Source organism: Musa acuminata, chromosome BXJ1-11, assembly GCF_036884655.1.
Source record: "Musa acuminata AAA Group cultivar baxijiao chromosome BXJ1-11, Cavendish_Baxijiao_AAA, whole genome shotgun sequence".
NCBI classification, from domain to species: Eukaryota; Viridiplantae; Streptophyta; class Magnoliopsida; order Zingiberales; family Musaceae; genus Musa; species Musa acuminata.
The window spans coordinates 29,353,614-29,370,207 of record NC_088337.1 but is presented as its reverse complement, the minus strand read 5'-3'; the positions used below and the strand labels follow the sequence as shown (position 1 = coordinate 29,370,207).

General features: G+C 38.3%; 3 protein-coding genes across 4 annotated transcripts; all 3 read left to right on the top strand.

Moving 5' to 3' along the window:
• The first annotated feature begins 901 nt into the window (after positions 1–901).
• On the top strand, positions 902–3,971 carry LOC135597559 (uncharacterized). Its single transcript, XM_065090668.1, has 3 exons — positions 902–1,101; positions 1,212–1,380; positions 3,610–3,971. Exons 1-3 carry the CDS (start codon positions 1,042–1,044, stop codon positions 3,804–3,806), a joined length of 426 nt encoding a protein of 141 aa, XP_064946740.1. The 5' UTR covers positions 902–1,041; the 3' UTR covers positions 3,807–3,971.
• A 308-nt stretch (positions 3,972–4,279) lies between these two features.
• Positions 4,280–10,329, top strand: LOC135597558 (pentatricopeptide repeat-containing protein At1g01970-like). Of its 2 annotated transcripts, none has more exons than XM_065090667.1 (3): positions 4,280–5,471; positions 7,206–7,553; positions 9,249–10,329. In XM_065090667.1, the coding sequence occupies exons 2-3, from the start codon at positions 7,206–7,208 to the stop codon at positions 10,053–10,055; spliced, it is 1,155 nt and encodes a 384-aa protein (XP_064946739.1). In that variant the 5' UTR covers positions 4,280–5,471; the 3' UTR covers positions 10,056–10,329. The 2 variants fall into 2 exon arrangements, with proteins under 2 accessions (XP_064946739.1, XP_064946738.1); XM_065090666.1 differs by having other exon boundaries at positions 4,284–5,471; positions 7,064–7,553.
• Positions 10,330–10,922: 593 nt separating this feature from the next.
• LOC103971947 (U4/U6 small nuclear ribonucleoprotein PRP4-like protein) lies at positions 10,923–15,965 on the top strand. The gene is made up of 5 exons (XM_009386114.3): positions 10,923–11,726; positions 13,571–14,024; positions 14,196–14,393; positions 14,476–14,557; positions 15,426–15,965. The coding sequence occupies exons 1-5, from the start codon at positions 10,963–10,965 to the stop codon at positions 15,518–15,520; spliced, it is 1,593 nt and encodes a 530-aa protein (XP_009384389.2). The 5' UTR covers positions 10,923–10,962; the 3' UTR covers positions 15,521–15,965.
• The last annotated feature ends 629 nt before the right edge of the window (positions 15,966–16,594 follow it).

The window sequence follows — 16,594 nt, the reverse complement described above, 5'->3', positions numbered from 1 at the left end:
TCGTCTTCCACCGCCCTTCCTCAAGTGGGATCCACTCGAATGGATGGTCGAGACTGAAAGTCGATAGGAGGACCGCTGACATGGAGCTTGAGAGCGAGTATCGGATCCTTAATCAAATTTCCAATATTTGTATTTCCAACGTAATTATATGTCATCCATTTGATAAATATCCGTTCTTTTTATTGTTATCTAAGTTCCAAATGATAATTGGGATTGCTTAAGACTTGAGGCAGTCTTGCGATCAAGACGTGAACTTAGCTTACGTTATCTAGTTATCTAAATCGTGAGGTATTCTTGCGACAAAGACGTGAACTATTTAAGTCGTGCTTCACCTTTACGATTTGCGTCCGCAAATATCAGCCCACTTACAAACATCACAAGCATAAAAAATATATAATTTAAATAAAAAAATTCTCGTTGCATACTTTTTTGGCAGTGGAAGGATGAATATTATCATAAGATTTTTATTTTGTACAACTTTATAATTATTAGAGTACGAGCGAATAGGATGACTGCTATCATAAAATTTTTATTTTGTACACCTGTAATTACCAGTCTAACTATGAATATATATTTCTTGTATATATATGAGTCAAATGTATATTTCTTTTTCATGCATTTGTTTGGATAAGTAACCCTTTAAAACAAAAATAAAATGTTTAAATTAACTAATCTTATTAGTAGAATCTACTCCAATTATTTTCTCGAGAACGTCTCCTTTCCTGTTTCTTAAGTGATTATCCCAAGTTATACCTGCATAATAAGTGGAGGAAGCAATGGCCGAAGTGGTAGGGCCCATAAGATCATCGTCTGTTGCTCTAGTAATAGGACAGGTAGCTCTTCCGGGTGACGTGAAGCAAGTAGAGAAGTATTTCTTCATTTAATGAGCATAAGCCCGTGGGTGCGAGTCTGAGAAGACTCTCCTCGCGTCCGCCGCGGCTCGTCTCCACGCTGTGGTCGTCGTCACCGCCGTCGACAAGCGGCTCTGCCGTCTCCGAGCCTCGTACAGGCCTTCGTGTTCCTCACTGTTCGATATCCCCCATGGCGGCGATCTATAGTCTCTTCATCATCAACAAATCCGGCGGTCTCATCTTCTACAAGGTCGGTCGGTGGGAGCCCTAAAATCCCTCAAGCCGCTTTTGTGTTCAGTGCGCTTTTTGATTCGATCCTTATAAAGATTTCTTGATTCTTGGCCGGGCTTCCGTTGGTAGGATTACGGATCGGCGGGGCGGATGGACACGAATGACAGCCTGCGGTTGGCGAGCTTGTGGCACTCGATGCACGCCATCTCGCAGCAGCTGTCGCCCACCACCGGTTGCGCCGGCATTGAACTCCTACAAGCTCACACCTTTGATCTCCACTGCTTCCAGTCCCTCACTGGTACTAACCCTAATCGGATCTGTCGTTATGCCTTTGAGATACTTCTGTACTACGTTTTGTGCTATTCATCTTTTGTGAATTTTGATTTGTGATGAATGAGAAAGGACTTGTGGATGTGATTGCGAGTTTTGTTCAAGGCTAACACTTTGATTTAGACGATTAAGCTTGAATTGCGTAAGGAGTAGCAACATTTTGTTTTTGTTTTTTTTTTTAAGAATTTGATATGAAGCATAAATTTTGTAGTCATACTTTAGTGCGTTGGATGTAGCAACATATGATGCGATTTTGTTGAAGCAAATGGTATATTCGTGGGAAAGGGAAGAAAGCACAGGATCAGATGATGTGCATGAGAATCAAATGGTATTACTGGGAAAATGAGGGTGGGTTGAGGAAAAGAGAACAAAGTGCAGGATCAGAAGATGTGTATGAGGTGCCCTGAACTTTTAGTTACAGATATTTCAATGATGGGAAGCTGAATTATTTTGGATCTTGAAATATGATTTCTTTAGTAGATCGAGATGAGTTGGACCATACGATTTCTGATTGTGTTAATCATGATTTTCTTTCTTATTCTGAGCAAGAAAGTATTATGGATTTGATGCACATAACTTTTTATATTAGTAAACTTTTGATTTTATCAAGAACTTTGTATCGTAAGAATATGTATCCAACTTGATCTGTGAATGAACGACTGATTGGCTTGAAGGTGCCTTTTTAAGGTGTTTGGAAGCTGTAGTCCTGACAAATAGTTACTGCAAATAAAGCTTATGCGTAGTTTTACAAATACGTGGTTGTCTTTAGAAACTAGAGCAACAGGATGTAGTGTCCCACTTATTAAGGTTCAGTAACATGAATCTTTTCTTGTCATTTAACTCTGTTATGATACAATTGGTCTAATTAAGATCAATCACATCATTTTGTATGGTTTCTAATAACTTTTCTTTGGTCTTTTGATATAATTGGTTTCACTTCACCTAACTAGTGCATTTTCCGTTGACTTTGATCTCACCAATCTGACCTGATCAGTCCTAATCTGATTTTTCAAGTGTGAAATTTTAATTATAATAAAAGAGACAGAATGATTCTACAAGTTCCTGATGCCCCTTACATTCTAAAACAATATCTTCATCAATCTGTTCTTATTGAATAATAGATTCAAAATACCTAAACTACTTGGAACTTTTCATCCAAGAATTTTAAACATTCTCTACTCTTGTGGTATCGTCGAAGTTGCATTTCATAAACTCAGTTTTACTTCTACTTGGTCTATAACTTATAAATTCCAGTGTCTTTCTCTGTGACCAAACTTCAGAAGAAGAATCTTGATGAAACTCACTTTAATTAGAAAAATATCATCAGAAAATATGTACCAAGAAAACCAGGTACCATCGTGACTGTGACAAATATACTGTTGGATTTCAGAGAACACCTGAAATTTAATGAAACACTGAAAACTTTACAAGTTTTCCCCACTGTTCTTTATAAGTTTTCCTAAAAAGCAAATCCTGTCATGGCTGCTATATCTTTTAGTCTGTCTTTGTCAATTTTATGGTATTTATACTGCAAGAGGATTATGAAAAAAAGGAACAGAAAGTTCAGGGAGAAAAATATTGCATAATCTACTGGTGTGTCAAATTTCAAATGATTCAATCTCATAGGTCAAATGCACAAATCTAGTTTTTCTGGGCTTTTTTTTTTTCATTATCTGACTGTTAAGATGGTATATCCTTTTAGCCTAGTGTTAGACTTCTATTAGCCGAAAAATGCTTTGGCTGTTGATGGCTCATTAAAACAGCATGCTACATAGGATTTATTAAGCTGTGATCCGGGCAGAAACAAGAAGTGCTAGTACTGAAGTTTGTGTTCTATTTTAGTTTACTTTTTGTGTTCATGTCTGTACGTTGTTTTCATTGCCATGAAGCACTGAGGTATGCTTAAGTTTTAGAAATCATATGCTGGGTTAACTTCAATTTGCTTTTGACATACAAATATAGATTGCAAATCTGAATGACTCGATCATTCGCAACCTGTCTCAAAGTTACATTCTGGTTGCTTAATATGTGTATTTGTCAAGGATAATCCACACAACTTTCTTGTACTGTGGCATTATTTCATGACACCAAGCTAACATTGTGATCTTTAGTATGATATGTTCTCATTCATTTGAATCCCACACTGCATTAATATCTGTACATTTTTTAATTTTTTCCCCCCAAAATTCTATTCCAGGAACAAAGTTTTTTGTTGTCTGCGAGCCTGGCACGTTGCATATGGAAGCTTTGCTGAAAGTGATCTATGAGTTATACACGGATTATGTTCTGAAGAACCCATTCTATGAGATGGAGATGCCGATTCGGTGTGAACTTTTTGATCTCAACCTCTCTCAAGTGATCCAAAAAGACCGTGTTGCCTTGTTAGGGAGATGAACAGTATTCTTGACTATAATTATGTAGTTTTCTTCTTCTTCTTCTTCTTTTGTGTGTGGGTTTGTTTCATTAGACAAGACTACAAGTTAATTCCTATGGAATATTGTATTGCCAAACTATTTGAGTTTTCTCTCCTAAAGTAAAAGGTAAGTTCTATTTGTGTGTTGGAAATATTTTCAAGATATTGCATCCTGTGATTAGCCATTCATCTGGGAAAACCAGAGAACACACAGGAAGGTGAACAGAAATAACATGGTTGGAGAAATAAATTGAATACAATGATAAATTGAGTACAAAAACAAGTAAAAGATGTGCTCACAGAAGATGATTAAGTGGAATTTGACTAGGCAACTAATTCTACAAACTATGAGGAAATGAGATGGCGTCAAAGGTCACAGATATGGAAGAAACTGTGAGATAGGAGTAATGGTGGAATGAGATTGCATAAAGGTTGAAGGATGAGCACAAATGCCATATGTTGATCAAGAATAACATCGGAACTTTCTGTTTTGTTCATCTTGTTGGTATTTTTTTCCTAATGGATGGGAATATCATGAACAAATTTCTGTAGAAGTATGATTTTGCAACAAATTAATTCTGTAGGAGCAAAAACCCAATCCATCACTTTTAGTCACCATCTTTCGCAAGCTCACGAAGGATAGCTCAATTGGAAGTGGATTTGTCACAAGCAAAGCTTGTCGTCCCTCTGCATCTAATCCCATCTTCCTCCCACCATCACAGAGCCCCACTATCAAACACCTGACGCTCCCCGCGCGGGGGACAATGCCTGCCTGCCAGCTTCGCGTTCGAGGTCCGCAATTCCTTCTCGAACTCATCTGTATATGTCGTACATCACGACCTCAGCTGTGAGGTTTCCTCCTCTTCGTCCGCAATTCCTTGCAGCATCGGTACTCCATGTCGAGCACACCAACTTGCTCGCAATGTCGTACCTCTTATTCTTCAATCTCACGTTGCTGTCCAAGTCGTCATTCCGACCGAATTCCCAATAAGGACATTGTAAGAAACAGACCTTAGGCCGGTCTCTGTAACGAGCATTTCATCGAACCAGTGGCGTGCAGCCGAAGCCTTGCTTCTCGCAGCAATTTTGGAGGACGATGTTGGTTGAAGACGGCGTTGGGTCAAGCCGAAGCCGAGAAAGCTCCTGGCCCGGCCGAGACAACGGTTGCCAGCGATCGCAGCGAGCAGGGACTTGAGGGATTGGAGGGAAGAGGCTTGGCAGAGAGTTCAAAGCCGCTTCGCTGCAGGGGCGCCTTGGCGAGGCGGTAGAGGAGCGAGGAGTAGGCGGGGTAGCAGAGGTGGTCGGGGGTCGTCGTCCTGGAGACGGCGGAGGACAACGGCGTGGGCGGTGGATTAAGTCCATCAGGAGAGGAATCGCTAAACGAACCCACGTGGGCTTCTCGGGTTCGCGAATCTCCAAGCGCGTTGTAGCATATCGTCACTAATTTGGAGGGCATTTTGTGGGGATATATTTATTTGCCGGCGTGTGGATGAGTTCGGGACTAAGCAGAGTTGATTGCGTCCGGTGGTCCTCAATTCTCCTATATATACCTTCTTATGTTACTCTATCATTGAAGAGAAATAGCAAGAGGAACTGAAGGAAATCGAAGTGCTTGGAATTCTGGTTTGCTTCTTATTGTACTTGAGGTCAGTATAGTATTCCCTGATTGGTGCTACGTTTCTGTATGTTTGATTTTATAACTAGCACGTTTATTGCTCGATGAAATGCTCATTGGAACATTAGTTTGATAAACCCTTTGGTTGACGGTTCTGGATGGTAGTGGTGGTGCTGATTCTTGGAACGGATCTAAAAGGGTGGAAAACTGCAAGCCATTTGTATATAGTTCATCATCTTAGCTGTGCCATTTGTGGTCCAAGAGACAAGTAGGCAGGGTTTGATATGTTGCACTTTTTTCACAAGGAAGTGTCATTATTCGGTCAGGCACGGTTAGGCTTGGATAGTGGAAGGAAATTGTTTGATGAAATGTGTGTGAGAGAAACTTTCAATGAACTGGCCTGCTTTTTTCTTGACACATGGCTATCAATACTTATAAGATACAGAAAACCCATTGATACTGTTTTAACCTCTGATATGTTTTGTAGTATGCTTTGGGCAACATCGTCTGTCGATCAATTTTGCTATTTGCACTTTTCTTCTCTTACATATGAACACTGGTTCCATTTAGTACTAATACATAAGTTCTGACGTTCCATTTCTTGGCAAGCGAATTTGACTTCCTTGCCTTCACTTACAACTATAACTTGTTTGTTGTTTGAGAGGCATTTCCTGAGGACTTATCTATAAACTAACTCATGTTAAGATTTATCATATTATTCTTGGCTTGAAATTGCAAACTAAACTTTTGTTCAGGAACCATCTTGACTTTTCAGATTTCTGTATAGTTAAACCTACTATTTTCGTTCATCATTTGACATGATTGAAGTCTGGATTACTAGTTGGTATCTAATTAGTATGATCCACTGAAGGGAATGAATATTTTTAGCTCTGCAAGAGAGACACCAAAATTCTGGTGCATTAATGACTGGTAGGTCTCGCTCTGCATATTCAATGTAACATGAAGGTTGTCAGTCTAAAAAGTCTTATCACAAATCTCAAAGAAGTTTATTCTGCTCAAGTCAATCTACTCAATCCTTAGATATTTTCTAGTGAAAGTGCTAGCACTATAGATGTTTTTTTTGGCTTGTGTTTGAAAACCTTTTCCTAGTTTGCTGATTAGAGAGCGAAACAACATCTTAAAAACATCATTGTGAAGTGAACACGCGGTCTCAAATGATGTTTGATTTTGTATGGATTGCTTTGCTCATGGTATTCCTGCTTTTTGTCAGCATTGTTATAATTTATACATTATCCTAAAGAACACCTCTTTAGATTTGATTCTTGCACATTACGTTGGCTAAGGTTGCTGTTATGCTCTGGATTTAGTCCAAGTTAACAATTATTTTTTCTTATCCTGTGAGAAATAATCACGAACAAGTTTAATGGTAAAAAAGGAGTTGGTTCTCTTTGTTGATCTAAGTTTATATAAGAGTGTAAACTGCATCGCTTACTATTTTTAGTTAGTGAAAAAAAGTTTCTTATCTTTGCCCTGTGAATATAATTTGACTTGTTCTGTTGTCATTTTCTGTAAGACTTCTCTCTTAGCTTCCTTTTATGACAATTTTACTTTTGTGTAAAATTTAGGAAGTGTTATTATTGACAAAAATTGAAATATTTACAGATCACTCAAGTAATTCTTTTTCAACATAATGCCTTGTCTTTCTCCATTTCTGTTATCCAATGCCCAATGGCCGAGTGTCCTAGCCACTGTATCCAACAAAACATTTTGCAAACTTCCTTGCATACATGTCTCTAATTGGCAGATGAGAGAGCATCAAAGGAAATCACATGCTTCAACATTTATCCAATCATCAGCAACTGTCCATGGATGTGAATTTGATGAGTCTGATGAGAAAGAAGAAATAAAGCTTAAATGGATGAATGTAGGACCTGATTTAACGGAGGACCAGAAGAAGGCTATTTCTCAACTTCCTTTAAAGATGTCCAACCGCTGCAAGGCCCTTATGAAGCGTCTAATCTGCTTTTCTCCAGATGCTGATGATTTGTCTCTCCTCTTGGCTGCTTGGGTGAAGGTCATGAAACCCAGAAGAGCTGATTGGTTGGCAATCTTGAAAGAAATTAAGAGGATGGAAAATCCTCTCCTTTTTGAGGTTCAGTGAGTTATATCTTACCTGTTTCAATTCATCAATGTATCATTTGTATTGTATCCCTTTTTTAATCTTATGTTCTTTAACTTTTATGGTGAAAGCTGTCATAATTTCTTCAACGAGTTATATCTTATTGTTTCAATTCATCTACGTATCATTTGTATTTTAACACTTTTTTAATCTTAAGTTCTTTGAACTTTTAAAGTGAAAGCTGTCATACTTTGTTCAGGATTTGAACTGTTTAATCTTTGCCAATGACATCTTCATGCTATGAAATTAACCATTTCTCTTCATCATGGATTGACTGCTAGCCTGGTTTATTGCATCTAGTTTCAACAACTTTTTCATACTCTATTATGCAAAGTATAAGATTTAGATTTCCTTCTGCCTTTCAATTTCATAAAGTTGTTTGCTAAATCTTTAGCAAAGGATTTTATATTCATACAGTTAACATGTGTGATATAAATTCATAATTAGGTGCATCATTGCTTTGGTTTTAATTGTCATTCAGTTGAGTGACATTGGACTTTAGTAAGATCCACCGTTTTGGGAACTGCATCTGTTTCCTGATGAATTTTCTTGAGATACAGTGTAAGAAGAAAAAATGTAGTGAGAATCATGCTAGATCAGGCAATATTCAGATCTACTTTTTTTCAGTGTCAACTGCAAATTAATATTTATGTTAGGAATCATCCCGAGTTTTCTTGACATGAATTTTACCTGGTACAGGATCTACCAATTTACCACCTTCAAAACATGACCTCTTTTGTATAGAACATCCAGCCTAGTTTGTTATAAACTTGTTTTCTGATGTAAGATCACTTGCAAATGTTCGATAAGGTCCTTTTATAAAAAAAAGCCAAGAACTAAGAAGGGAACAATATAAAGCTTGCAGACTTTGTCGCAACTATTTGAAATTTTATTGAAAATATGCAATATGTGAATGATGTAATAATTTTAGAGGCAATTAGTACGAGTTCAATTTCCCTAAATAGGGGCTAGTAGGTGAGTTGCAAATGAAGTTAAGTACTGCTCAATCCCTATTATCATAGAGGACTCTTATAGGATCTCCCTAGTATAAATTTTGAATTTGAATAATCATTTGTGACGTATTTGTCTTTCATGGTCAATATGGATTAGCCATAACTACCCTATTTTTAGTTTTTAGTTCCTTATTTTCAGTGATTGTACCTATAGCTCATATATCTTATTTTGACTAAGAAGTAAACAGTGAGTCTAACATGAAAAGAAAAAAGAAAAAAAAAGAGTAGTTCGGCTAGATGAATCCATAAATGATACTCCTCTATCAAAACTTTGAAAAAAAAAAAATCAATGTTAACGTGGAATGTAGTAGTCAGTCAAAACTCTCTGCACACTGTGGATTACACGAAATAACTTACTAGTGAAACAATTGGTTCCAAAATATTAGGGACGCTATTTCTGGTTTCTTGGTTATCCTAGAAATTATTTAGGATAAGCTTGTGTTGTGTGTTAACTTTGGTTCATGGATTATACTGGTGAATAGATATGTAACCAATTTTTATTGTGTTTTGTGGTGTTCTGCACAAAATCTTTCCAGATGGCAAAAGAAATGAGAAGTGTATTCCAGAGATACCTCGCTTCTTTCATTGTAGTCTCTTTGTGATGGAATCGGCCATTAACTATAATTTCACTAATCTGCCAATTGCATCATGTTAGGTAATGGAATATGCACTGCTCGAAAATTCTTTTGAAGCTAATGTCCGCGACTACACCAAATTGATTGACCTCTATGCAAAGCAAAATCTCTTGGAACATGCTGAAAACTCTTTTCAGGTCATGATAAAAAGAGGATTCCCTTGCGATCAAGTTACACTTACTGTCCTCATTCACATGTACAGCAAGGCTGGATATCTCGATCGTGCCAAGGAAGCATTTGAAGAGATCAAGCTGCTCGGTTTGCCTCTTGACAAAAGAGCTTATGGCTCAATGTTGATGGCCTATATCAGGGCTGAAATGCTAGAGCATGCAGAGAGATTAATGAAGGAAATGGAGGAACAAGACTTTTATGCCGGCAAGGAAGTCTACAAGGCATTGCTTAGAGCTTATTCCACCAATGGCAATGCAGATGGAGCTCAAAGAGTTTTCAACTCCATACAATTTGCTGGAATAGTTCCTGACAGCAGGCTCTGTGCTCTTCTTCTCAATGCTTACTGCATGGCTGGTCAGAGCAGCAAAGCACACAGCGTATTGGAGAATATGAGGATTGCTGGTCTTGAACCAAGCGATAGATGTATTGCCCTGATGCTGGGAGCTTACGAAAGAGAGAACAATCTCGATGCAGCACTCTATTTTTTGATAGAACTGGAGCATAATGGTGTTCTGATTGCTGACGAAGCCTCACAAGTCTTGGTTGGGTGGTTTAGAAGGCTTGGAGTGGTGGGTGAAGTGCAGCAAGTTCTAAGAGAATTTGTTGTCGATGGAGCTGGAAGTTTCACTCCTTATAATGCTTGTAAAACAAAGTGATATGACACACGACAAAATCTTTTTCACATGTACTGTTTGATGCCACTGCATGATGTTCTTCACATTTAGCAGTCCCCGACAAAGCCTCTTTATCTGTCTATAGTTGCATTCAGATGTAATGTTCTAAGAGAATTTGCTGTCAGGGAAGGTGGGAGTTTGATTCCTTGTGATGCTTGTAAAACAAAGTGCTATGACACCACACAATCTTTTGCAGATGTAATGTTTTATGCGACTGCATGAGGTTCTGCAGAATCATCATTACAAGTTACGTTCATTCTGCAGTCCCTAACAAAACCTCTGTATCTGTTTGTAGTTTCATTCAGTTACAGTGTTCTAAGGAAGGTGGAAGTTTGACTCGAGGAAAGAGAGAATCTTTTATAGATATACCAGAGAAATTTGGTTCTCACGTGTCATCAGGATTAATTATAAATTATTTCTTGTAATTAGTTATCTTTAACATTTTCAATCAAAAGATTCCTTTTGATGAATGCATATAATTAATAAAAAAATATATAAAATATTTTGTCTTAAAAATGTATTGTGTAGATGTAAGAAAGAATGTACAAAAATATTAAGTTAATATAAAATTCAAAGATAAAATTTTCAGAAAAAGAGAGCACTAATTCTTTAAAATGCATAATTCAGGGAAAGCCAAAACCCAATTTATGGCAAAATTTCCAAATTATATTTAGATAAAATAATTAAATTAATATAAATATTACAAAAAGAAATCATAAAAAAATTATATATATATATATATATATATTACTATAAATAATAAAATATTTAAATATTCTTTGATCCAACAAAGGGCCAATGCTGAAAATTCTAGAATATAACAAGAAGAGGACGGTTCTCATAGTGATTGTCTCGAACGGGCCAATTCCGAAGCATCCAGCCGCGAGCCATGGAGGACGACGCCCCCCGAACCCTAAACCCCGCCCCTCCTCCGCCCGACCACGCCCCTGCGCCACCGGTCCCTGCCGCCCTCGGCCCGCCCCCACCTATCGCTCCCATCCCGGTTCCTCCCGTACTCCGCGCCTCCGTCGGATCCGACTCCGACCACGAGGGCTCCATCCCCCGCCCCTCGGCCGACGACTACGAGGTCTCCGAGGAGAGCCGCCTGGCCCGGGAGCGCCAGGAGAAGCTCGTCCAGGAGCTCCTAATGAAGCGCCGCGCCTACGCCATGGCCGTCCCCACGAACGACTCCGCCGTTCGCGCCCGACTCCGTCGCCTCGGCGAGCCCGTTACCCTCTTTGGCGAGCGCGAGATGGAGCGCCGCGACCGGCTCCGGTCCATCATGGTCCGCCTTGACTCCGAGGGCCAGCTGGAGCGCCTCCTCAAGGCCCACGAGGACGAGCAGGCTGCAGTGGCGACCGCCGGAGCTGCCGCCGAGGATGAGGGACCGCATCAGTACCCGTTCTACACGGAAGGATCGAAAGAGCTTTTTGAGGCAAGGGTGGAGATAGCCAAGTGGTCGGTCGCTAGGGCGAAGGCTAGGCTCGAGAGGGCGAGGAGGAGGAGGGACGACCCTGACGAGGATGAAGAGGCTGAGGCCGAGTTTGTAGTGAATCAGGCAGGTGGGTTAGTCCTTGAATGCAGTGAGATCGGGGATGACCGGCCGCTTTCCGGGTGTTCCTTCTCTCATGATGGCACGATGCTCGCCACGAGGTACCATTTAATCTTTTACATAGAACCTTTTCTTTTCTCTTGGGTTACTGAGGGTTAGTCATCTCTATCTTTTACTGGGGCACTGGGAAATTTGTTGGCTTCTTGTTCTATTTCTTGAGTTTGTTTAGAGTGCTAGCTAGCCTCTGAACGGATAAATTTGACAGTATGGCTCTCATGTCTTAGTGTCTGTAGTTCTTCGGCATTCATATTGAACTTACAAGTTACTTTTTGATCAATTTCTCGTTGATGTCCTGTAGTTCTTTTGTCTCCTCATCGAATCAAAGAACAGATTCACCAACCTTTGGTAGATGTAGATGCAATGGCACAAATGCTACTAGAGGATGTAGAGCTCCTCCTTGTTGAGAAAGCTATTTAGCTCAAGGCTTTAACGATCACAACCCCTGTTGGTCCTTGTCTATTAAGATATGACCCTCCTATCGGGTATTCTCTGATTCAAGGAGAATTCATCTAAAATGATCAATACCAACACATTGCCTTTAGAGTTTAGCAATATGTCGTGTATGTAATATCTAAAGACTTCTTTTGGCTTTCAGCTGAAATTCAACATGTTAGATTGGTTCTTGACTGGGGGTGGACTATCAGGCCTGAAAATAAAGATGAAAAATTTACCAGAACTTCTTCTTAAAACATGCTGATGGGCTAACATCTTCGGTTTATAGCATATAAATGACAATCGAATCCAATGTAGCACGATATAGAGCTGTAATCAGTTAGCTGGAATAATGTCAGATGACAGCTGACTTCTTTCACTTTAGGTGCTAAAATGTTATTTTCTGTACGTTACTTTTGACTTTGCAATTCCAAATAGGATAGAAGCTTAGTTTCTCCAGCTGTTTCAAGCTTCAAAGAAGGGTTTTAAGTGATGAAGAAAAATAAGAAGGGAAAAGAGAAAAATGATGTCCAGAAACAATGTTTTTTTTTTTCACTGAACATGTAGGTGTACATCCATGCAGCCATATGTCCTTTAACAGATTTAAGAAACTTTGTTTTTGTACTGTGTAGGACAGAGTATTAGTATTTATTGGTTAAACTTACCTAATTCATTCCGAAAATAGGAAAAATCTGATTTTCTGAAGCAACATACTGGGGCTCCTTTTGGCTTTCCTGATTTAAAGCAGTGTTTAAAATCCATTGCATAAGAACTCAGTCTTTGTATTTTTTTTCCAAATAAAAGATCAAAATATATTACTGAAGCATGCAATTTCAGTCCAATTGGTTGCTGAAACCAGTGTCGCACTGAGATTTAAAAATCCTTTGCTGGTGCTTTCAAGTTTGTGATAGGTTTGATAGTCATGTGTAAGGGCTAGGCGTGGAAAATCTTTGGCCATGCCATATGTGGCATCAATGTGGACTGTAACATCAATAAGAAGCCATATATGTCAGTGCCCCTATGTTGCCAACATGAATTCGATGTACTAAAGATATGCACACCAGCAATCTCTCTTCATCCTTATATCCTTCTTATTTTTACATAGCATGTTGATATTCCAAAGTCTTTTTCTTTGTCTTAGTAGTCTTCATTATCTCTCCTTTCCCTTTGCAGTGGTCCTTGTTGAAGTGATGGTAGTCTTTGTTGTTAGAAAATTATATCGGAAGGTGTTTTAGAGACTATAGTTTTAAACAGATGAGACTGTATAGGTTGATTACAAGTCTTTTATAAAGTCTCTGAAGAAAATTTTCCACATTAACAAGGAGCTGCTTCATTTATGCTGCTGTTGAAGATGTTAGTGCTGTTAATGAAAATACCTGTTCCTAGATCTGCCTACTGATGTGAATTTTAGAATAAAACCATAGATTTAATATTTTTCTGTTTGTTGTCTCAGTGCTTTTAGTGGGGTTGCTAAATTATGGAGCATGCCTCAAGTAACGAAAGTTGCAACTTTAAAGGGTCACACGGAGCGTTTAACTGATGTGGCATTCTCTCCTGTTGATAACCATATTGTAACAGCCTCAGCTGATCATACTGCAAAATTATGGAACACTGATGGGTCTCTTTTACAGTCATTTGATGGACACCTAGATCGTCTAGCTCGTGTTGCATTTCATCCATCAGGAAAATACATAGGAACTGCTAGCTTTGACAAGACATGGAGATTGTGGGATATTAATACTGGGATGGAGTTATTACTTCAAGAGGGGCATAGTAGGAGCATATATGGGATTTGTTTCCATCCTGACGGATCTTTAGCAGCATCATCTGGTCTTGATGCACTCGCTCGTGTATGGGATCTTCGTACTGGAAGAAGCATTCTTGCCTTTGAAGGCCATGTTAAGCCAGTAAGTAACAGGCACTTCAACTAGAAAACTGTTGTATTCTTCTGATACTCCTTTCTCATCATTGATGATCTGCATGCATGTCCATTTAAGGTTCATAATGTGATCATTTTCTATTTGCATTTTCATACTGTTGTAACTTGTAAGTATCTAATGTTTAGGGTCACGTAACAGGTTCTTGGACTTAGCTTTTCTCCTAATGGGTATCGCTTAGCCACTGGTAGCGAGGATAATACGTGCCGTATATGGGATTTGAGAAAAAGAAAGAGTTTGTATACAATACCAGCTCATTCACACCTCATTTCACAAGTAAAATTTGAACCCCAGGAAGGCTTTTTTCTGGCTACTGCTTCATATGACACTAAAGCAATGGTATGTTTCTCCTAGTAAATGAAACATTTTGTGGACATATCTTTTGCTTCTTTGTCTGAGTGGGGTTTCTGATTGGTATTAGGTTTGGTCGGCTCAAGATTTCAAGCCTATCAAAACTTTGTCTGGACATGAAGCTAAGATCACGAGTTTGGATATAACAAGAGGTTAGTAGCAATACTTCTATTCAAGGTTTCTAATAATCCATTATAAGACAATACCATACTAGTTCAATCCCCTATTGGTATATTGGTGTACCAATCATACCCATAAGCATCAGCATGTAAAGCAATTTTCTGTATATCTTTTTGGTGTATGGCAGTGTATCTTGTCAACCTACATATGCCCATCCAGTATTGTTTAAATCTTCGCTCTGCTTATATTGAAAAATTCACCGAAGTAATTTTAAAGAATTTGGTTGTATATGCTTTTACCCTGGGGTGGTATCTTTTTGTTCTTACGCCTTTTCTTGCTTTTAGCAAAACATCTTGTCTCTACCTTATTGACTTTGTTTAATGCTAGAGAAATTTTGATAGTGCACCTTGGGTTGCATGAGCCTAAATCATGTTCCTACCAGAAATCTAGCATTATAGATTTTTTTGTGAAAGTTTTGGTATGCTGGGTATTTGGTGCCAACTAGAGAGGACTGATATCAGGCTGGTAGTTGATTGTAAAACTGTGTTGTGCCTTCGATGGAGTCCTCTCTCTGTGCTCCATCGGCAACCCCAACCCATATAATTCAGTAAAGGCAAGGATGATAATGATGGTGATTGACCATATAAGCTTTCACAAAGCCTCATGGTGTGGGAACACATTGTGAAAGGACTATTTGATTTAAGAAAATAGAACTGGTTTTACTGTATTTATTTCCAGTCGCCTTGGAATTTGTCTTTTCATTTCTATAACCTCTTGTTGCATTCTTATAGATCTCACAGCTCCAGAACAGGAGCTTTCTTTTTCCAAACCATGCCCAAAATTTACTGGTAATTATGATTTGAAATGGATATCTTTTTATGCTATTGGTTTGTTTCTCAGATGGGCAGCAGATAGCAACTGTCTCACACGACCGTACCATCAAGATATGGACCAGTAGAAGCAATGGAAAGGAGAATGACATGGACTTGGATTAATGTTGTTCAAATCAAGGTGGCTTCTTTATGGCCTCTTTTAATTCTTTTCTGAAACACTGGTTGACTTTGTTATTGCCTGGTGGATGAGTGACGACGTCGTTTCCCATTGACCAAAATCTGCTGTCATGTATTAAGATTAATGTTCCAAATCTATCTGGCCTTCTGGTTTTTTTTTTGGCACATCGAACAAGACTGCTGATCAGAAGTACCGAGGAAACTTCATCTGAGCCTTTGGATGTATAAATCATACACTGTGGTGTCTGTCAAATTGCAGTTTCAGGTGTCGCTAATGGAATGCCAGAAAACATGGTAGGGGTTCATTCAAGTAAACCCTAATGGAAGGTGTTTGAGCAATTGAACCTTTTTGAGTATGTATCTGATGAACCTCATATCTTTTTGAGCAACGCAACTTCAATGGTGAAAGGAGGTTCCATATTTATTTCAAGTTGACTATAATATTTCACCAAATATCATTTACTGGTCATTATATTTTTATATTATCATAACCAAATTCCGGAAAATAAGATTCATTATTTGAAATAAGAATGTAGGTATGCTGAATTCGTTTGTAAGTGTATTATTTATAATCATACATGAATGCTTTTGAGTATAACACACTAGAATTAGCGAAGCATATTCACAACTAAATTATGTTCTGTTGTGCTTACATTTATTCTGAATGAGTGTGTGAAAATAATGTCATTATACTTGTTTAAGCTCTTAAATGCAAATATGGACATCACTTAATTCTTTAAGTGATATTTAAATGGGTTAATTATACATTATCTTTTTTTATTCTCAAGTTGTTAACTCTATTTTCGGAAGTTATCGTAAGTGTTATCACATTTATAAATGATCTTAAGAGTAGGGATAAAAAGATAATTTTATTATTATCATTGTTCAAAAGATATTAATTTCACATAAGAATAATTTTTGTGAAAGCTTTGCTATTTTTTTTTGGCTTTATCCTCTTTTTCGGTTTCGTTATACTCTTGGACAGTCTAATATTGATAGCGATCCTCATCTGTACTCATGTCGTCGTTGGGTAAACTATCCGAAAATAATAACGAAGCA

What these genes read in the sequence shown, in the direction of transcription:
- LOC135597559 (XM_065090668.1), top strand. Translation starts at nt 1,042, where the DNA reads ATGGCGGCGATCTATAGTCTCTTCATCATCAACAAATCCGGCGGTCTC. An exon ending in GCGGTCTCATCTTCTACAAG is followed by an intron (nt 1,102 to 1,211) that starts GTCGGTCGGTGG and finishes TTCCGTTGGTAG; the next exon opens with GATTACGGATCGGCGGGGCG. An exon ending in CTGCTTCCAGTCCCTCACTG is followed by an intron (nt 1,381 to 3,609) that starts GTACTAACCCTA and finishes ATTCTATTCCAG; the next exon opens with GAACAAAGTTTTTTGTTGTC.
- LOC135597558 (XM_065090666.1), top strand. Translation starts at nt 7,092, where the DNA reads ATGCCTTGTCTTTCTCCATTTCTGTTATCCAATGCCCAATGGCCGAGT. An exon ending in AAAATCCTCTCCTTTTTGAG is followed by an intron (nt 7,554 to 9,248) that starts GTTCAGTGAGTT and finishes GCATCATGTTAG; the next exon opens with GTAATGGAATATGCACTGCT.
- LOC103971947 (XM_009386114.3), top strand. Translation starts at nt 10,963, where the DNA reads ATGGAGGACGACGCCCCCCGAACCCTAAACCCCGCCCCTCCTCCGCCC. An exon ending in TTGAAGGCCATGTTAAGCCA is followed by an intron (nt 14,025 to 14,195) that starts GTAAGTAACAGG and finishes GTCACGTAACAG; the next exon opens with GTTCTTGGACTTAGCTTTTC. An exon ending in GAGTTTGGATATAACAAGAG is followed by an intron (nt 14,558 to 15,425) that starts GTTAGTAGCAAT and finishes TTTGTTTCTCAG; the next exon opens with ATGGGCAGCAGATAGCAACT.